A 22,901-nucleotide genomic window follows, 5' to 3' on the forward strand; every position below is an offset into this window, starting at 1 on the left:
AACATTGCCTGGTACTTTCGAAACCCTTGGGTAACATAGTTTATGCATAGATTATGTTTGATATAGGTAAAATATGTAGATAAGGGAATGAAAGGTCCAAAGTGATCCCATAATACATCAGGAAAGATATCATGTATCCAAGTAGTTGAAGTATCAGATGAAAGGCTTCCCTACCCAAATAAAGATCACACACACACACACACTATACAATATGATTGTCAAGTGTAGTTCGTTCCCCTCTCTCTCTCTCTCTCACAGAGAATATATGTAGAAAGAATTCACACACACACAAAAAGATAGGATGATATTTATAACATTTGCCTTGCAAAAACAACCATGATTATTACTATATAGACTAGGAAAACACTAAAAAATAAGCTTAATGGTAGGTGCATGCAAGTCCGTTTGTACATGCACTCACGAGAGAGAGAGAGAGAGAGAGAGAGAGAGAGAGAGAGAGAGAGAGAGATTTCTAGCGTTTTTTAACAAGGATGAATGGGGTAGTTCTTTTAACGTGGCTATAATTTACACTCAGGTGTTTTACATCCCTAAACATTGCTTTAGGGTGGGCCAAGGGCCTCCTTACAAACATTCACAAAATTTGGGTTCCATGTTGTGTACATTGACCGTACAGCATCGTTGCAGCACAAGTAGAAATGGCTGAAGTCAAGGTTATTGGTTCCCCTATATCTGAAAAACTTTACTATCTGGGCAAGACATACTTACAAAGCCCACCTTTAATCACCCACAACACCTCCAAAATGGAGGTGAAATATTTTCAAAGATCCATAGCCCTTCTCCAGCACTTCTCTTGGCTTTGCTATGAACTAGTACCCATTTCTTATAGACATGGTACAGTGGTGCTGGATTTGACTAGGATCTTATAGCGAGTCCATTTTAGGTTCTAGAGAACTGAGTATGAAGGCTCACATATCAGCTCAAGCTTCACAAAGAATGCATAGAAAGATGCAAGGCTGGTGAACTTCCACAACGGTATTTACACAAAGGGCTCCAAAAGCTCTTCCATCTCTGATCCAGGTCGAACTGTGGTGCCATCATGTTTTCTGAACCAATTGTATGGCCAGCATTTATAGAGAAACCCTCTACTCAATCCTGCATCATTCATTCCCTCCAACAACTCAAACTGTTTGGTCATTTCTTCAATCCGTTTCCTCAGCTGGACAGCACGCTCATCTGCAATCTGAAGAGACCGCTCAGCTGCACTCCGAGCAGCAATGGCAGCTGCAGCTATTTCCTCTTTGGAATCCAATTTGCTGTTGGCCTCTTCCAAGGCCTGACTAAGTTGTCGTACTCTCTCTTTAAGGAAAGTAACCTGATCACCAGCCCAATACAGAGTATAAAACAATATAATTATCATAAATGCATGTCACCATACAAACAGCATATATTTTACAGAATGGCCATAGACAAACTGAATAATTAAATCAAGGACAGCTAATTAAAATTGGAAACATGACTCCAGCCTCAGGCTGCAGAAACACAAAGTCCAGGGCGATGTGCACACCCAATACCTGACCACTTCACTTACAAGTGTGTCACCACCAATCAAAACAATTCCAGACTCACATGAGGAGTAAAACAAACAAAACTTTGTAAAAGACACGTGAAATTCTCAAACTTCCTCTAAAAGAATGAAAATTTTCCTCTAGCCACTTAACACATGGCTTTTATTCCCTTTTTTCCAGAAATAATCAAACAACACTTTGTAAAAGACACGTGGAGCTCCCAGACTTCCTGTAAAAGTGTGTGAAATTTTTCTAGAGCCACTACCACTTGGGTTTTATTCCCTTTTTCTTCAAAATTCTATAAAGCACCTCAGAAATAACCATTACTAGGCAAGTACATGCAATACAAAATATAAAAAGGAAAATGAAGCAGTTAGTCCTCTGAAGCAAGCCCTACAGCACACTTATAATTAGATTTGATCCAGATTCAGATCAGTGAACTATGATGCAAGTCAGATCAGTGACCTAATGATTAGGATTGATCCAAAGTCAGATCAGTGCACTCTGATGCAAAGTTGGATCAGACACCTAACTATTAGATTTTCCCAAGAGTGAAAGTCCATCCATTCAATGCTTTTCACTTGCCTTAACACTCATTGACAATATTTCATTTAAGTTTAGTTGTCTAACTGTTTCAAGTTTAGAGGCCCTAGGTCTCCCATCAAGCTTCCCCGTGTTAAAAAAACAAGCTCTATAATACACAATCCTATGATATAAATGATCCACTGTCCATCTCCCTCACCTCACTGGGGTCCTGATTTGTTCTCCCAGCTGTAGTCTCAAAGAGACTAGGTGAAGAAGGCAAAAGCCAAAGATCAATAGGATAAGGCAAAGTTATTAAGGGCCAAACAAACATAACCCAGACCAATGGTTGCACCAAGCACACATTAGCCACACCCGCCCCAAAGTTCATCGCACATCATGAAATTGTCAAAATGGAGTGGAAGAAGGAAACCACAAACAGGACAACAAGAAAATTACAGAGCAAGAATGAAGATGGTGAAGAATTCAGATTGCTGATGAAGAAGGCTGATACAAGGAAAGCCCCTGCATGTGCTAGAGTGTGAGGCTAAAGTGAGGGTGCTGGGCTAGAAGACTAGAAGTGGAAGACAGAAAGAAGTCGTAGAGATGAGTAATGTGATATCACACTACTAACAACCTGCCTATAAAGAGGCACATAAAAGAGCATGAACACGTGTCTGGGGCCAAAAACAATGCTATTGATACCAGCAAGGCAAGCTCAAGCCTAGAACTAAGGACCTCTTCCTTGGGACAGCTCAGCCCTCAATTCATGACGCTATTGTCTTTGACAAACCCCATTCTCCTGCCTGTTAAGAAGAATGCTAGGGTTTGCACTGAGGACACACGGAGTGTACCACCACGACAGAAACACAAAGACACAGACACAGACACAGAGGGCAAAACTCAAACCCTAAATGCAAAACTCAAAACTCAAACACAAACAGAAGAAGGGAGAGAGAGAACACAACTCTAAAGTGAATGAATGCTGTAAATGAATCTAAGAGTGTACAGTGTACTCAAGGGCAGAGCAATGTCGGGAGTGTGACGTCCACCGAAGACAGAGCCCAAGTCTGTGACCACCAATCGGAGTGTAGGAGTGCTGAATAGTGAATGGCAGTAGGCTGGTCACCAAAACGCAGCAGTCTGGAGTCTGGAAACTAGTAAACGCAGCAGTGTAACACCGATCGGGGGCTGGAAACTGTGCACAGTCTGCTGGAAACTGTGCACAGTCTACTGCAAACAACAGGTTGAAACAGTGTCTGAGAGTGTCAGGGCTTGCAATGCTGAAAACGCAGGCTGGCTGACCCTGGAGATAATGGACAGCAGGCTGAACAGCAGTCTGGGACAGTTTGGAGCAGCCGCCAATAACTGAGAGCTGTCGCCTACAGCAATGGACAGGCTGAAGATGATGTGGCTGCAGTCGATGATGGCGGGACAGCAGATGGAAGCAGGCTGCAGGCTGGAAACTGGGCACCAACAGTAGTAGCAGAGGGTGTGTGGGCTGGTGTAACCTGCAAACAAGGATGATTGCTTAATGGGGGCAGCCTGTCTATTTATAGATGTGGAAGGGCACCCCAAAAATTAGGGTTTCCACTAAACTTTCTTGAACCGCTCCCCGTTTTAGGGTTTCCACTGAACTCTCTCGAACCGCTCCCCGTTTTAGGATTTTACTCTAAAAGAGCATTTTTAGTGTGTTTTGGGGTTGTTTAAGAGGCTAATCAGCAAGTAATGCATATTTTAGCTCAACACCCCCTCTCAGGCCCAAAACTGAGCCGAAAGGTTAGGCCAGCCATTGTGATGTTGATGTACCCCAAGGCATCCCACTCCAAAGCAGCCAAGGCACCGGACAAAGGGTGCACGTCGGCTGCCCAATGGCCTACCAAGACTACAGAGGCAATGGTTATCTTACCAAGGGAATCCAAGTAGTCACCGCATAGAGAACAGGGCATCGGACAAAGGGTACACGTCGGCTGCCTAGTGGCCTACCAAGCCCTACAAAGGCGGATGGAACTACATGGAACTTTTGTGTGTTGTTTTTTTTTAAATTTATTAATAAGTGTGGTAAATTTTATGGGATGTGGCCGATTGAGGAATAGTGACCCAAAAGACGGGAGTAGGAAGCGTACACCCAACACATCACAAAATAGTACAAGCTAACCCATCCACTAAGGGTGTCGATGACGAGGAAAAGTAGGTGATGAGGTATCCATGTGATGAAGAAGGATGGTGGTGTGGTAACAACAGCTGCCAATGGAAACAACTTAGGATCCGCTCAAGTAGTGCTCTACACAATGAGATGCAAAGTATGCTACATGCTGAAGAATGCTCATGCAGCAGGTGCCACTTAGACAGTGTCCCTCATGGGGAAATTGTTCACTTGCCCAAGCGTCCTAGTACAAAGATGATGAAATCATGCAATGCAAAGGGTAAGGTACAACAGGGGAGAGAAGCCGATGTCGAAGACAAAGTACTGAAGCTTATACAATACCAAGAAGGGTAGGAACCCCCTATCAACCGGGATGTAGATGCCGAAGAAGGAAGAGGAACTTGATGTCGGTCTTCGTGTGGTGCCGAGAGCCATAAGGAATGAAGAGGAGGAGGAAGCATCCCAGCTGGAAGAGCTAGAAAGAAGGCACCGCCATAATAGCATCAAGAGAGATGTTGCACAATCCGCCTCGGGAGGGAAAGCCTCCATGCTGGTAGAAGAGCAAAACTCCAAGGATGATGAAACCATGAAGGAACAGCGCACATCCCAAGTCTCCAGCCCAGGTAGGACTGGGCAAACCTGCATGTTAGCCCTACACTGAAAACAAAACCTGCAAAGGAGACCAAAGTCTACAATCACAGAGGTCAGTAGTGAGATGCTCCAAAAACTAAACTAAACTAAAATGAAAAGCTAACTAAAGAAACAAGTGCAAATATGCAAATGTGTATGTGTGTGTGAGTAAATGCAGCAGAAGACTTAAAATGTAGAGACAAAAATCCTATGGGCCCGACTCTAAGAGTGCGAAAAATGAATGCTAGATTGACCTAGGGTATCTGAAAGAACCTAGAGACATGCTAGTCTAAGAAGATGGCCACCATCGCGTACGTCCAATAGCAGGGCTCTGCCAAGGGAACGCCTGACGAGGTGGGTAGGAAGGTGAGATGGATGCATGAAGTGCAACAGGATCGGAACCTGCAGACCAATCAACCAATCCTTCAGGAGTAGAGAAGGATGGCCGCTGAGGCTGTCCAGGTGCCACATGTCCAAAAGTCACTGCCGGGGCTGGACGAGCAGATGGGGCAACAACGGAAGGCGTAGCCCCACTGGACTGTGAAGTCGCAGGGGTCTGCAGAGGCTTTTTAGGTGGAAGACCTTGGGCCTTGAAGCGACACTCCTCGTCCACATGGCCTGCTCTCTGGCAGTGTATACAAAACCGGTTTTTCTTAGGGAGTTGCTGCCATATAGGTCTTGATGCTTTGGTTCCATCGGAGGAAGAGGAGTCACCCTTTGATTGGCTTGCCTTCGCATCTAGCGAGTTCTTGCCACTGGTGGTTTTCCCTCCCGAAGAAGAAGCAACCAACCCCCTCTACTCTGAATAAGGCTGTGATGAGGATTTCTTGTGGACTTGATCATGCAGCCTTGCGTAACGCAAGAACTGGCACTCAAACTCATAGAAGGTTGGCAATCCAGGTTGGGAGATGATGTGTTGAATGAAATTGAAGTATTTTGCGGGCAACTTATTCAAGAAGAATGTAACCTGATCGTCATCTAACTTTGGAGAGCCAGTAGTAGCGAACTCAGCAAGTAACCGCCTATAGTCAGCCAACTTGACTTTCAGATCATCCCCTTCCTTAAGAGAGAACTCTTGAAGCTCAAAGTCGAGATTGATACGCCGAGTACGATCACAAGCTGCATAGCAGTCGAGAAGGTGACTCCAACGCTCTAACGCGAGCGGGAAGTGCTGCAACTGAGAGCGAAACTCAGGAAGCAATCCCTACATCAGCTCAACATTGGCTGTAGCATTGTGGACTCTCCCTTGACGGATGTAGTCAAGGTGAGCTAGTTGAGGGTCCAGCATAGGCTATAGACCAATGACGAGGTCCCAAATACCCTGAGACTCAAGCACTTGTTGCATGAAATTCGACCAAGTAGTGAAATTTGACCCATTAAAACATGTCTTATCCGTAAAGGCATTCTTGGCCGTTGCAACAGGAATAGTAGTGCTCGGAGATGGATAGTGTGAAAAAGTGTAGTGGGAGTAGGATGGGGGAGTGGAGTACACATGGAAATGGGCCCCAGAGTGCCCACCAAGTATGCGGGTAGTGTGCAAGGTGGATCCATAGGTAGGGATGGGCTGACTAGGCATGGGCATGGTAGCCACATGAGGAACCCAAGGAGGTGGGATGGGAACACGGGGAGCAAAAGATGGGAATCCCTACGTAGGTGTAACCCAAGGAGAGTGTGATGACGCACCATAAGCTGAGGATGGAAACCCCTGCGTATGAGTGGTCATGGAAGATGTGAAGTTGGGGATAGTGAGGGGGATGCCCATCACAGTCGACCCAGGAGTGATGGGTATGCTCATTTGCTGAAAGGTGAGAGGCATTGTGTTAAAGGGTGGCATTCCCCCTAACGAAGTACCATGGTGCAAAGAGGTAGAGAATGGGGTGGAGAAGGAAAAGGTGCTAGGAGCGGAGATGGTGGATCCAACCCCTAGGGTGTGTGATGCAAATATGGAGTATAATCCAAGATTCTGGAAAGATGATGAGAGATGATCAAGGTGTGATATAGAAGAGGGTGGGATGGAAGGGAAGTGAGAAGTGTGTGTAATATGCTCAAATGAAACAGAAGCTATACATGTACCTGAATTTCGTCTGCTTCGTGAGTCCCCCTCTATTGAAGTTCACATACGCAAAGCCATCCGAATCCTGTACCTCAAAAGAAGAAGCAGGCAAGGGTTTTGATTCATGCAACACAAAAGAATTGTACAAACCTGACATTGGACCTGGCGGAGATGATGAAGATGGATCGCCAGACATTCCAAGTGCCGTATGTCCTCCATGATCGGAGAGGTGTAAACATCACCATACTTGTTGCGATAGTACTCCTCAAAGTCCTCTGTCATGTTAGTGAAATCTGGTGAAGGTGAAGTGTCATCCTCCTCACCAAGTCCATAATGCCATCTCAAGGCCTCCAATGATGAAGAAGCCTGATAAGACATCATAGAAACTGGAGAAGAAGGTGTCTGGGACATTGTGATTCGGTTACGAGTCGCATTGTGTGCCTTGCACAAAGACTAGCTCTCAACAATATCCGCAAGATACTCTTTACAAGAGCACCGGCTCTGATACCATGTTAAGAAGAGTGCTAGGGTTTGCACTGAGGACACACAGAGTGTACGACTACAACAGAAACACAAAGACACAAACACAGACACAGAGGGCAAAACTCAAACCCTAAATGCAAAACTCAAAACTCAAACACAAACAGAAGAAGGGAGAGAAAGAACGCAACTCTGAAGTGAATGAATGTTGTAAATGAATGTAAGAGTGTATAGTGTGCTCAAGGGCAGAGCAATGTCAAGTGTGACGTCCACCGAAGACGGATCCCAAGTCTGTGACCACCAGTCAGAGTGTAGGAGTGCTGAATGGTGAATGGCAGCAAGCTGGTCACCAAAACGCAGCAGTCTAGAGGCTGGAAACTAGTAAATGCAAGTGTACCACCGATCGGGGGCTGGAAACTGTGCACAGTCTGCTGTAAACAACAGGCTGAAATAGTGTCTGAGAGTGTCAGGGCCTGCAATGCTGAAAATGCAGGCTGGCTGATCCTGGAGATGATGGACAGCAGGCTGAATAGCAATCTGGGACAGTTTGGAGCAGTTGCCAGAGCTGAGAGCTGTCGCCTACAGCAATGGACAGGCTGAGGATGATGTGGCTGCAGTCGATGATGGCTGGACAGCAGATGGAGGCGGGCTGCAGGCTGGAAACTGGGCGCCAACAGCAGCAGAGGGTGTGTAGGCTGGTGTAACCTGCAAACAAGGATGATTGCTGAATGGGGGCAGCCTGTCTATTTATAGTTGTGGAAGGGCGGCCCAAAAATTACGGTTTCCACTAAACTTTCTCGAACCGCTCCCTGTTTTAGGGTTTCCACTGAACTCTCTCAAACCACTCCCCGTTTTAGGGTTTTACTCTAAAAGAGCATTTTTAGTGTGTTTTGGGGCTATTTAAGAGGCTAATCAGCAAGTAATGCATATTCTAGCTCAACATTGCCCCCGCTTCATCTCAATTCCTTGGACATCTAAAATTGGTGCTCGTAGCATTGGTCACAGCCTTAGGTAACTCTAAGACAGAGTGTGAATGCAGCCTTAGGCTAGGGTACTTAGGGAATCCTCAATGTGTCCTTAGGTTAGGGCAGTTAAAAGTCCCATACACAAGACCTGGAGGCTTCATGCCACTTTCATGTGATCACCACACTTGCACTTTAGGCCAATGGTTGGTCGTGTGCATACACTAGGTGTGGGCTGGTGATATGGGACGCCAACCCTTGTGACATGAGTGTGGCCCATTATGTTGTTGGCGGGCCCCGGCCCAAGGCTTGAGCCATAGTACGGGCAAGTTTTTGGAAACAAGGAAAACGCCGAAACGGAAACAGCAAAAAACAGAGATTTGGAGTTTCAACCAGTTTTGGAAATGGAGTGAGTTTCGGATTTCATTCTAAAGTCCATATATAGGTACTTAAATATATGAATGCCCACAACAACATTTACTCAAATTTCAAACAAAACTTCAAGCCTTTATGTCACATGATTCATGAAGTTTGAACAAGTTATAAGTTACATCATAAATGATCATTAGAAGATTGAAGAACCTAAAATAATAACTTACAACTTATAAACAATACATTAGACAAGTAATAGATGAGTAAGGCCGTCTTTGTAGGGATTCAACTTTGCATCCGTAGATTGCAGTTGCGGCTAGCCTAAGATTTTCCAATAGCAATAAGGATGTCATGAGGATGTGAAATTTTATTGCTTTGCTTAGCATGTGATTAAAAGTTAATCAAATGTGCTAATGTGGCTTGCACATATGAGGTGTGAGTTAATTATTTCATAGTGTGGGGCCCAAGACCCCAAAATATCGGTTGATGCCAAAGGCAAAAGTTGTGTCTGATAGGAACTATGTGGTATCCAACATCAGATTTTTGCCTAGACCAATTTATTGGTCACTAATGTTAGTGGTGATATTAGAGACTAGGCATTAATCAATTAATTAATGCGAGTCTAGGGGTCAATAATTGCTTAAGGACATTTGAAAAGACAAATTGGCCTAGCCAATTTAATTATTGGTTGGTGAAATTCATTTTTTTAGTACTAAAATAATTTTTACATTATTTTTTAAAATTAATATTCCAAAAATTAAATTAATAAGCTGGATAATGCTAAAAAATGAGATTACAAGGCAGCCACTTGACAAAACTTACCCGTGCAAGTGGGAAAGATGTTTTTGAGATTGAGAGAGAGAGAGAGAGAGAGAGAGAGGGTCATTCCAACCTTGTGCAAATTCTCAGAGAGAAAGAGAAGGTTGTCATAGCTGCTACAATGGGTGGAGGCCATTTCCAACCAGCAAGAGATCCTCCGAGAGCTGGTGACATGCCTTGAAGAAACCATAGCAGTAGGTGACAATATTTTGAGGGCTGTTTCAAACAAACAACATCATATTCAGTGTGTTCCATCAGTGGAGACAGTTTTCATGGCTGTCTAGATAAGGCATCACCTAATTTCTTCCATTTTCTCGCATTGGAAGTTTGAATTCTCTCTTCAACACTCTCTCTCATTCTCCAGCCATTTCTTAACTCCTCTTTGTTGAGCCAAGAAATGCATTACAAGCTGATTAGCCTCTTAAACAGTTCCAAAACATGCTTATTTAATGAAAAATGCACAAACGGTACGTGCTTCGAGAGTTTCTGTGAAACCCTAATTTGGGGTTCATTCTCCATTTGGTGTGCAAGATCTGGATTATTTTCTATATGTAAACTTCAATAGAGAGGGCTCTCAAAGCAGACATCCTTCATTAGGTATATATACATCTTCTATAAGCCACTCTTCTCAAATCCCTCCCATCCTACTCTCTTCTAGTCCCCCCCTCCGCCCCCCCTTTCAATTTCCTCTCTTCTTCATTCCAAAACCTTTATTTACACTCCACATCCGCATTCTCCACATTGGGAGTTGGAACCTCCATTTTCGCTCCATGCACATTCCCATTCTCCATTCCATGTTCACACTTTCCTAACACTTTACATCACGGTGCATTGTTACAAAGAATATCACCCTTTAACACTGTACCCTCCACTTACCCTCAAGCCACTTTGCACCACGGGCTTTGTTACAAGGCACGCCATCCTTTAACACAATTCCCTCCACCTTTCCGCAAGTGAGCACATCATTTCCCACTAAGATGGCTATGATGGACATCCCCCTCACTACCCCTAGTCGCACACATCCTTTGACCTCTTAGACACAAGGACTTCTATCCTTTGCTTATGATGCGTCATCATACTTTCCATGGGTCACTCCTACGTAGGGATTCCCATCCTTTACTCCACATGTCTCTATCCCTACACCATGAGCTCCTTACATGAGCTCCTGATGCAGGTACCATGCCCATGCCTACCTTCGGATCCATTGTGCACACTTCTCGCATGCATGGTGGGCACTCCGGGACCCAGTCCCAAGTGTACTCCATTCCCCTACCCTACCCACCCTATCCATCTTATCTAAGCACTACCACTCCTATTGCAACGGCCAAGAATGCCTTCACGGATAAGAATCATTTTAATGGGTAGAATTTCACCACTTGGTCAAACTTCATGCAACAAGTGCTTGAATCTCAGGGACTTTGGAACCTTGTCCTTGGTCTAGAGTATATACCGGATCCTCGGTTAGCTCACTTTGATCACATCTGTCAATGGAGAGCCCCTAATTGCACAGCCAATGTTGAGTTAATGCAAGGGTTGCTTCCTGAATTCCATTCTCAATTATAGCAATTTCCTCTCGCATCTAAGCGTTGGAGCCATCTCATTGATTGCTATGCAGCTTGAGATCACACTCAACGTATCAATCTCGATTTTGAGCTTCAAGATTTTTCCATTAAGGGGATGATCTGAAAGTCAAGTTGGCTAGATATCAGCAGTTACTCATGAAGTTTGCCACTACTCGCTCCCCGAAGTCAAACGATGATCAAGTCATGTTCTTCTTGAACAAGTTGCCCAAAAAATACTTCCATTTTATACATTATCTCTGTCAAGATTGTGGGAGAGAAGGAAGGAGTCTCACTTGTAGCTTTCTTGCTTGCACAATGGGGAAATACACACAAGGGTGGAGGCTGAAAACAGTTTTCCTCTTCTTAGTTGTGTAAGCCAAAAGAACTCTCATACAAAGAAATAGAAGAACCCTATATATGGGTCTCAAACCAAACTCAACCAACTAAGATGGCATACTAACCAAGCCACGAACTAGAGTAGATAAGGATAGCTATCATGTAGCTATTATTCATGGGCGGTATACCAACCGCATCTGCAACTAACACGTCGGTGACATAAATGCACAACGGTCACCCTGGCATATCACGAGTGGAGCTCGATATCTCAACACTCCCCCTCGAGCTCAATCCCAATTCCTGCACACCAAGCAGGTCTCTGAACTTGCGCAGCTTCTCTGCACCCAATGCCTTCGTAAATATGTCAGCTACCTGATCCTCTGTGCTGACATAAACTAGATCAATAAGACCTAGTAAAACCCTCTCCCGCACATAGTGATAATGCACCTCAATGTGCTTTGTTCTAGCATGATAGACTGGGTTATTTGCCAAGTGTATACTACTCATGTTGTCACAATAAATGACAACTGGCCCATCTGTAGGCTGATGCATATCATAAAGTAGCTTATGCAACCAAGCTACCTCACATGCAGCCATTGCTGCACCCCTGTACTCAGCCTCTGTGCTCGACAAGGCAACTGTAGGCTGTTTCTTGCTGCTCCAAGTGACTGCAGCACTCCCAAAAGAGAACACATATCCACTGGTAGATCTTCTATCAGAAATACTACCAGCCCAATCAGCATCAGTGTATCCATGCAGCTGTATCTGAACCCCAGTCTCATAAAATAGTCCATACTGCAATGTGGACTTCACATACCTGAGTATGCGTCTAGCCGCATCCAAATGTGGTTTCCTTAGAGCCTGCATAAACTGACTTACCAATCCAACAGCATAGCTCAAATCTGGCCTGGTAATAGTCATATAAATCAAACTTCCTACTATGCGTCTGTACATAGTAGGGTCTTCTAGAAGCTCACCTGCATCTGTACTCAGCTTCACATTCTGCTCCAAAGGAACTGAAATAGGCTTACAGCCTGTCATCCCATATTTGGACAGCATGTCCAATCCATACTGCCTCTGCAAGAGCTGTATCCCACTTGGTGATCTAATCACCTCAATGCCCAAGAAATAACGCAGCTCTCCCAAATCCTTCATCTCAAACTTCTGCTTCAATAGCATTTTCACATGAAGGATATCTTCATCACTGTCACCTGTCATAATCAAATCATCAACATAAATGACAAGTAGCATAATACATTTCTCTGTTTTTCTCACATAAAGTGAGAAATCTGCCTTGGAAATCTGAAAGCCAATAGTGACAAGATACTGTCCTATCTTGTCAGACCATGCTCTAGGTGCTTGCTTCAAGCCATACAAGGCTTTCTTCAACCTGCAAACAAACTCAGGATGAACAGCATGCACATAACCTGGTGGCTGCTCCATATAGACCTTTTCTTGCAAATCACCATGCAAGAAGGCATTCTTTACATCCATCTGATGTAAAGACCATCCCTTTGATGCAGCCATAGCAATGACTGCTCTTACGGTTGCCATCCTTGCAACCGGACTGAATGTTTCTTCATAGTCAATGCCATATGTTTGTGCATACCCCTTGACTACTAATCTTGCCTTGTATCTGTTCACAGAACCATCTGCATTGTGCTTCACCTTATAAACCCACTTACAGCCAATTGCATTTTTACCTTTAGGCAAAGGTACCAATTCCCATGTAGCATTTGCTTCCAAGGCATCCATTTCTTCATCCATGGCTTTCTCCCATTTTTCTTTTCCCATGGCTTCCTCAAAAGAAGTGGATTCTGGTTCCTGTATCACTTTAACCATATATGCATAGTGAATGGCTGTAAATCCATCATATTTCAGCCTATCCACAGGATACCTAGCTCTCGTAGACCTGCGCAAAGTAGGTTCACTCCCAGGTGCTCTCAAAACATCCCTGGTCTTCCTTACTCCAGGTGTAACAATAGAAGGAATACCCAACTCATCATCAATGCTCTGTTCTGAGCCACTGGATTCACCATCCACATAAGAGTGACCTACATTCACATCAAACATGGGCTGATCAACCTTCTCTTTTCCTTTTCGTGATACCTGCATACCACTATCTGCATTACTTTGAGAAGATTCTCCTGATCTCAATCTGCTTGTCCATGGCGAAAAATGTGAACCACTGCTAGAGGACGCTCCAGGTCCACTAATATTTTGTGACTGCTGCTATGAATTCTGTGCAGCATTACCATTTTGTGCATCTACATCATCAATCACATTTACTGGTTTATACCAGCTACTCATCTCATCAAAAACAACATCTCTGCTCACTGTAAACTTACGAGTAGAAGGGTTATAGCATCTATACCCTTTTTGCTGCAAAGAGTAACCAATAAAGATGCACTTCTCAGCTTTTGGATCCAACTTGGATCTCAACTCATCTAGCACATGTACATAGGCAATGCAACCAAAAATTTTCAAATGAGAAATATCTGGTTTCCTACCAGTATACCTCTCCTCTGGAGTCATTCCATGTATTGCTGCAGTGGGAGTCCTGTTCATTATGTAGACTGCTGTAGCAACTGCTTCAGCCCAATAAAAATCTGGCAAGTCTTTTTCATTGAGCATGGCACGAGATACCTCTCCAATATGCATGTTTTTCCTTTCTGCAATTCCATTTTGTTGTGGGGTATGACTGCATGAATATTGCTGCTTTATACCATGCTCCTGCAGGAACTTTGCAAACTCATTTGAGAGGTACTCTCCCCCTCCATCTGACCTTAGGCATTTTATCTGCAGGCCTGTTTCTTTTTCAACCATAGCTTTAAGAGTTTTGAAATACCCAAAAACTTCACTTTTCTTTTTCATAAAATACACCCAAACTTTTCTGCTATAGTCATCAATAAAAGTGACAAAATAATGACAGCCTCCAAGAGATGCAGCTTTAGTTGTCCACACATCAGAGTGGATTAATTCCAATGGCTTCTTACTCTCTTGAACATGTCTAGGAAATGGTTTCCTTGCCTGTTTTCCAAACTGACAGGCTTCACATACCTTATGCATTTCTGCAACCTTGAATTTTGGCAAACCTGCAACAATATTTTGGGCCTGCATTGATTTAAGTCGCTGTACATTAACATGACCAATGCGTTTATGCCAGATATCAATATCTGCAACTACACCGGTCCCATGTGCAAACATTGCTGCACTCAATTCAGACATGTCTGCATCCAATGTAAACATTCTGCCCTTCTTATTTCCTTTTGCTATCAAGCGACCTTTATTTTTCATATCCTTAACAAAGCATCCATGAGGATTAAATCTGACCTGCAAGCCCTGCTCAACCATTTGACCAACAGAAACCAGATTCTTGGTGATATTCGGGACATGAAATACATCGGACAGGTATTTCTTTTTCCCATCCTGCATAGACAAAGGAATTTTTCCAATCTGCACAATAGGATGTGCAGTATCATCACCAGTCTCCACAAATCCTGGTTTTTCCATTTTCCTTGCATCCTCCATCCATTCTGCATGACCTGTCATGTGGTTTGATGCACCTGAGTCAACATACCATACATCATTGCTTTCTTCTGCACTTGTCACAAAATTGTTCATGTGCTGCACCATAAACAAATGCTCATTTCTGTCATCACCCTGTCTACTAGAAGATGCATAATTCCCTTGTTGCAGTTTTCCATTCATGATGTCATTCTGCTTTTTATAGCAGTCTTTAGCCATATGACCCATTTTACCACAGTAGTAGCATTCAACATTACTGTTTGCATTTTGGCCTCTTTGCCATCCACCACGACCTCTTTGGCTCCCCCTGCCTCTAGAGTTACCACGTCCTCCTCCATAGGACTGATTTTCTTAAGTTTGCTGCATATTCTGATTTCTACCACGGCCTCCAAATCGGCCTCCTCTACCTCTGCCTCTACCTCTTCCAGTATTTGAGTAGAAGACAGCTTCTTTTGAAGTTCCTCCTGAAGAAGATGCACCACCATTTCTCTGCTCCTCAGAAATTAGAAGAGCAATCAACTCCTCAAAGTCAGGAAATCTTTCACGAACGGAAATGGATGTTCGAAACTGTGCATAATCCTTTCCTAGACCATTCAAGGTCACGGAAACTAAATCATCATCTTCCACTGGCGACCCAATGGAAGCAAGTGCATCTGCAATCTTCTTCACCTTCATGTGGTAGTCATTGATGCTCATATTTTCTCTTTGCACATTATGCAACTCTTGCTTGAGCTGCATTTTCCTGGCTTGCGTATTTGTGCTATACATTTTTGACAAAGTATCCCATGCCTCCTTTGGCGTACTTGCATCCTGAATATGCACAATCATAGTCTGAAATACTAATAGACAGCCAGTACATAACTTTCCTGGCTCTCTCATGCCATGCTTTGAATGCCTGCATCTGCTGTTGATTGGGAACATCAGGAAGAACTGGTTCTTCTTCATTTCCTGCAACAAACTCCCAATATCCTTTTTCCATAAGGAAATTCGTCATTCTAAACTTCCATGCTTGGAAGTTGTTCTTGTCAAGCTTTTCAGTGACAATCTGTGAGAGAGAATCAGACGCCATTACAGAATACTGCAAAAAGTTCTGTCACTGCAAAGAACACAGCTTCAGCCTCACAAGGGCAAATCTGCAAAACTGGCGAAAGTGGTATTTGACCACACAGTCACTTCCTAGTGACGATTTTGCATAAACAGGAACCAAGGATGATTCTGTAACTCCCAATGTCTCTGCACATAAGCATACGATGCAATTTCTACAGTAACTTTTCACCGACCTGTAGAACAGTGGCTGCACAGCATAAAACTGGGCTTTTTTCTGAGTGCGTGCAGAAAACTTCTGCCTCCAAAACAGGCCCCGAAATGGCCTCAAATCAAAAAAACAAGGTCGCCAAGGGCTAAAGCCCTATCCCGCAGCATATACTGCCCTTTTGCTTCACCGCGAAGGGCGTCTCAACCTGAGACAATGCACTCCTGCAATTTCCGGCTGTGCTACCTGCAGAGATCTGCTCCCAAAACAGAAAATGAAAGCAACACTGCTCCTCTTACCAGACCACCGCGAGCTTGGCTTGCTTTCTTGAGCTCCTTCCACGAACAAGGCTCTGATACCATGTCAAGATTGTGGGAGAGAAGAAAGGAGTCTCACTTGTAGCTTTCTTGCTTGCACAATGGGGGAATACACACAAGGATGGAGGCTGAAAACAGTTTTCCTCTTCTTAGTTGTGTAAGCCAAAAGAACTCTCATACAAAGAAATAGAAGAACCCTATATATGGGTCTCAAACCAAACTCAACTAACTAAGGTGGCATACTAACCAAGCCACGAACTAGAGTAGATAAGGATAGCTATCATGTAGCTATTATTCATGGGCGGTATACCAACCGCATCTGCAACTAACACGTCGGTGACATAAATGCACAACGGTCACCCTGGCATATCACGAGTGGAGCTCGATATCTCAACAATCTCAATATCTAGATTGTGGACTTTCTACGAGTTTGAGTGCCAGTTTTTACATTACGCAAGGCTACATAACCAAGTCCACAAGAAATCCTCCACACATACTTATTCAAAGGGAGAGCTCATTGCATCTTCTTCGCAAGGTAAAACCAGCAATGGCAAGAACTTACAAGATGCAAAGGTAACTCAAAACAAGGGTGACATCCCTTCCTCCAACAAAACCAAAGAAACAACACTCATCTGGCAACAACTTTCTCAGAAAATGTCATACCAAGGCCTAGGATCTTCCACCTAGAAAACCACGGCAGGGTGCGACTGCCTCCACTCTCACTGGCTAGTCTAGTGGGGCTACGCCTCCCCCTGCATCCCCATTTGCTTGTTCAGCCCCCGCAACTGCTAGATCTGTGGCACATGAACAGCCTCGGCGAACGGTCTCTTTCACTACCCCTAAGGAACTGGCTGATTGGTCTACGAGTTCTAATACCATTATATTTTACGCATCCACTTCACATTCACCTCCATCTAGAACTACACCACCACCTCATTAGGCATTCCATTGGTAGAGCCTTGCTAGTGGACATATGCGATGGTGGCCACATCCTAAGCTTATCTGAATCTTTGCACTCTTAGGTCTTTAGGCTTTTGAGTCAAGCCCATAAAATTGTCTTTAGATTTTCATTCTTAAGTCTTTTGCTGCATTCATTCACACATGCGTACACATTTGCAACATTGCATTATTCATTCCGTTATTTTTTCATTTCGGTTTTGTTTTGTTTTTTGGAGCATCTCACTACTAATCTCTATGCTTGAAAATCTTCATCTCTTTTGCAAGGCTTTGTTCCCAATGTAGGGCTAATATGTAGGTTTGCACTGGTCCTAATACATGGATGGCATGCAATGTACATTTGCAACTGGTGCAAGAGAAGTACAATATATAAGTTACATGTGGTTTGCAACTTATGTATGTTTTACATTACTATCATGTGGTACATCATGTCCGAAGTGGATGCAACAAAGGAAGCATATATGTATGCTGAAATAGATTGCTAAACATAAGACAAAGAGAAAAGAAGAACATTGCAAAGGAAGAGAACTTAGAAGAATGCTCGAGAAATGGAATCCATATACCAAACACAAGACAATCACGTACAATAGTGAGTCATTGGCTGCGTGGGCACCAGCATCAGCTCCTCTCTCTAGCAAGATGTCCACCTGCTGAATGAATGATATGACTGAGGAGGAGGAGCCCCAATAAATAGGCAATAAATGTGCCTATCATAAATGTTGGTTGGCCAGTATTAATGTTGGTTGACTGGCATCATAAATGCCAATCAAATAGATACAAATAAAATGCCTAAAATAGATACAAGTAAGCCCAGCCCTAAAAGGCATGCACAAACGCACACATGAGCTAACAATCCTACTAATACCCTCTCTCAGTTCATGGGTGAACTGATATAATGATACAAGGAGAATGACCCGTCATAGTCGATACAACATAGAACCACCATAGTAGAACCATGGATATCCAATCAATGGGTAACCAAGCCACCACTAAGGTGCCTCATAGAGAACTTAATGTCGATGTCGATCGTACCAACACCTGAAAATAGAGAGAGACCATAGCATGGACTATCATATCTGCTGTAACAGGTTTCTCAGATGGTTGAACATTGCCACTATTACTTAACCATGTTCATGCTAAACATATGCTGAAATCTCGAGCAAGTAAAACCAAGTTATAATTCACGCACATGAACCACAATTGCTATCATAACCACATGGGGTACATCCATTTATAAATTGGCACTGTTCTGACCATCAAGTTATATGAATGCATAACTACACATAAACAATGCCTATCCAATCACATGAGCCTCGTGTGAAATACATATCAGCTGAAAACCATTGATAACCAACGTAAATGTATAGTCTCAAAGCCATGGTAAAAACCATATGCCACCTCCCTCCTTGAAAGGAGGCACACCATCTCTAGTGATCTGCCTCACTCCTCCGAGGCTGAAGCTTACCGCCTCCCTCATCTTGAAAGGAGGCATGCCATGTCCTGGGATATTCTACTGCTAGATGTCTGACCATCTTGCAATCAAAACACTCACCAAGTAGTCCTATATATGAGACTAGCTACTGCTAGATGTCCGACCATCTTGCAAGCAAAATAGTCCTATATACAAGACTAGCTCCACAAGGAAACCTCCATGGATGAAGGGAATCGTAATAGTCTATGGAAGGGTATATAGAGATTCTAATAACTCTGATAGATAGGTATTAATGAGGCCCGCCGAGACTGCATTGAAAAAATCCTATTTGTGTATGATGTGGCCCAAAGCGCTGGTCGTGTCGGACAGGTATGGAATACTCATCAAGGCTAGGATAGGAGATAGAGATAGCAGTGCCATCCCCAAGTAAGTGAGTAATCTCGGCCCTTGACCCATCTGTCAAACTATGCCACTTAGAACCTAACCGGTGGTGAGTGCTTCCTCCATTTTCTTGGAAGAGTTGAACTGAAGCTTAAAGCATCCCTTTGCTATAGGTATCACTCAGGTGACCTTGGCTAGAGTCCTAGAGAGGGTCACCTGGATGGAGTCCTTAAAATTGCAAATTGGGGGAGTGATCTCCAATCAGTCTGCAAGCCAAAGATGACACCTTAAGGACTGTTACTCTATCTCTAAGGGCACACTCTATGATTAAGCAAAGCAAATCAACGAAAAGGCATTGGCTGTACATTTCCACAGGGCTGTACAAGAGTCCCCTGGTGGTGGCCATGGACCAGCTGCAGTCTCACAGGTCTCTCAAGCTCCATGTGTCTGTGTGTGCTGACAGTTCCTGATAAGCTGATGGCATCCCCTGTTGAGCTCATTCTAACCATTGAGGAGAAGGTTGTGCAAGAGAAGGGGATATGGAAGAGACTTGAGCGATGAAATAGACAAAGGCTGCTAGGGTTAAGAGGGAGACAGGGGACGCTTCCTTGTGTAGACAGAAGGGAGTACCTAGTAGAGATACGTGTAGCTGAGCTGGACGAGTGGATGTGGCTGGCAGTAGCAGTGCAGTTGCAGAATAAAGGCCCCCAGGGCAGCGGTGCCAGAGCACGGAACCCTCCGGAAGCAGGCACAGGTACTGTACAACAGGCTGTGTCCTTTTCTATTGCAGTCCCAATGCATAATGAGCCCTATGACTGCCTATTTATCGGCTCATATGCCCTCAAGTACCTTGACTCGAGGTTCCCCACTTACCTTGAATAGCGGGACACTCTAATTAGTGAAGAGTGGTCAAAGAGTATATTCTCATGTTTATTTTGTGAAGGAGAAATAACTAGCACAGGCATGATGATATAAATGATATCAACAACTCAAAATGGCAAGTGTCATTCTATCTTTACCTGCTCTTGACATCTCTCCATCTCCTCAAGCAAAGAACTACCAGCCTCAGCTTCTTTAGCAGCAGCTTGTTTCCACCTGAATATTTCCTCTGCTGCTGCTGACAAATCCCTTTCAAGTTCCTCGACCTTTGAAGCACAAGCAAACAGCCATTCAATCTTTATTGCACCATTCAATCTTTATTGCACTCTTTCAAATAGATAGACAAAACTACTATTACCAGCATACCTTCTCATGAGATCTTAATTGTTTATCTTCAAGATCTCTTATTTTGACAGTTTTTTCAGAAATTTCTTTTGCTTGGCGTTCAGAAGTTACTCTAAGCCACTCTACTTCACCCCTGTGCCACAACTCAAACTTTATAAATAAATATACAGTCAGCTTGTACTGAACTTCAAACATACTGAAAGAGTGAGAGCAACAACACATGAGAACTTACCTTGCAACAGCCAAAAACTGTTGCAACTCAAAAATTTCCTGCCTCAATTTTGTAAAATCATTCTCCAAAGCAGATGCCTGTACAGATTTGGAGCAGAAGCTGAGTACCAAAAAGCATAAGCATCCCTTTGTGAAAAATAAGGTAAGTAAGAAGTACCATGCTGATAGCCTCCCCTGCCCTCAACACATCATCGGCAGAATTCTGCAGACTGCTCGACCCAGCATGCATTGCAATGTTCTCATTTTTCATTTCCCGAATCTTGATTGCCGTATTCAAATGATAATCATTGTCCACATTGGACTTTGAAACTGCCTTGAGCAACTCTTGTTTGTTGGCGAGGGCACTCCTGAGGAAGTTCGTTATTTCTTTCTTTTCAATCATCAATCTAGTAATAGTACCTTCCAAGGAATCTATTTCTTTTTTCCTGAGCTCCGAATGATGTTCCCAAGCCACGCCTAGCTTAGTAAAGACCTCAATAACCTCTTTCAAGCTAAGCACACAGTTCTGCAGGAATTCCTCAGGCTCATCGTTTACTAAAGAAGTAAAGGATGAAACATTAGTGATGTGTGTTTGTGAGGGAATATATGCAGCTGTAAAGCTTCCCGCCATTTCACTAGCTTTCAAAACAAGCTGGGATAGGTCTCTTGTTGACATTGTAATAATCCTCAACTTATTATCCATAAGCTGTTCTGCACTCTTCAAGGCTGCAATATTTTTCTCAGCCTCACTGAGTCTATGGAGAGCCAACTGTTCTACTTCAGAAACTTTACCTTCCATATCAGCAGCTTGCTTTTTCCAATGCTCTAGCTCTACAGCCTTCTGTGCCAGCTCGCCTTTCAGCTGACCAACGGATGCCTCCAACTCAGATACTTCTATAGCAGCTTGGTAATTGTGCCTCTCCATCTGCTCACGCATATCAGACCTACTCTTTACAGTGCTTTCCTGTTGTCGAACTAACTCCTCTACAATTTCTTCTGCACGTTTTGTGTATCCATAAGCAATGGCTGATACACCCGTATGAGATGAAGATCGTGGTAAGTTTCCCAGAAAGCTCTTGACAGAAGTAGCCTTACTTGTGATACGATCTGCACCAGCAACCAATAAGCGTGCAGTGGATTCATTTTCGGACTTTATAATGTCTCTGGCCTTTATTGCTTCATCTCTCTGCCTACAAAATTCATCCCTTGCTTTCATTGCATCATCCCTCTGGAGTGCAAGTTCATCCCGCTGCCTAGTAACCTCATCTCGCCTCGAAAAAACATCAATCAGCTGTTTAGCAAGCTCCTCCTTCGATCTGAGTGCCTCTTCACGATGCCTCATTGCTTCATCTCTTTGCCTAACAGCCTCCTGTGTGAAAGTCTTCAGCCGAGTGAATGTGGAATGCAATTCCGCCTTCGCAGATTCTGCAGCTCTTCTTGCCTGCCTTTCTGATTCAAGCTCAGCGAGCACTGCCTTGAGGCTATCGGCATCGCGAGCGGAAGGCAAAACAGATAGCGCAGTAGGAGATAGGTCATCTTCAAGGTCACTGAGAATTTCGCCCTCGTCTGCAGTAGCCGCCATGGCATAGAGTCATGAATACTGCAAATTCCTTTGTTGGAGTGTGCAATTTCAAGTCTGAGGAGGTTTCTCAGACAAGCATGCCTCTCCAACAGATCAATTTCGATACACAAACAGCAGCCGGGCTCTGTGATGCCGTGATACCAGCGATAGCATCCCTTCCCCCTATTCAACAGATCAAATACAACATACAAACAGAAACCTGGCTCTGTGAAGCTATGGTAGCGATGGTAACCTCATACTGATGGTATGCAAGCAATCACTGTATTGCGGGCCTGTGCCGATGCCTGTATCGAAACCTTTTCTTTTCGACTCAGAGAAGACAACAGTGAAAGCAAAACACAAGCCGGCTGGATTATATTGATGTGTGTGTTGGGATTTATATAGGTGTGCACTGTGTACGCTAGCGTGTGCCTCCACATCATCACCATCACCATTCAATGATTCATCGTGTTCTTTTAAGCCTTTGACTTGGCCACAATTCGCCTTTAGGCTTTCACGCTTACCTGGCAATGGTGGGAATTTTTCAGAACCAAGGAAATTCCTAAACTACTTCTCAGATTTCCAAAAAATACCCTTGTTTGAGCAGCTTTACACCGGGTGAGAAATTCCA

The 22,901-nt window shown here is 43.8% G+C and overlaps 1 protein-coding gene across 2 annotated transcripts; it reads right to left on the reverse strand.

Moving 5' to 3' along the window:
- Positions 1-460: 460 nt before the first annotated feature.
- Positions 461-22,633, reverse strand: LOC148027956 (uncharacterized). 2 transcript variants are annotated; one of them, XM_087689649.1, is made up of 5 exons: positions 20,888-22,633; positions 20,732-20,808; positions 20,521-20,632; positions 20,295-20,420; positions 461-1,333 (listed from the first exon to the last, which is right to left on the reverse strand). In XM_087689649.1, exons 1-5 carry the CDS (start codon positions 22,289-22,291, stop codon positions 998-1,000), a joined length of 2,055 nt encoding a protein of 684 aa, XP_087545775.1. In that variant the 5' UTR covers positions 22,292-22,633; the 3' UTR covers positions 461-997. The 2 variants fall into 2 exon arrangements, with proteins under 2 accessions (XP_087545775.1, XP_087545776.1); XM_087689650.1 differs by lacking the exon at positions 461-1,333 and adding an exon at positions 16,932-18,500.
- Positions 22,634-22,901: the final 268 nt, after the last annotated feature.

The sequence above is a fragment of the Lygodium microphyllum genome, chromosome 12 (genome assembly GCF_053477565.2).
Source record: "Lygodium microphyllum isolate KBCC chromosome 12, Lygodium_microphyllum_v1.1.10, whole genome shotgun sequence".
NCBI lineage: Eukaryota > Viridiplantae > Streptophyta > Polypodiopsida > Schizaeales > Lygodiaceae > Lygodium > Lygodium microphyllum.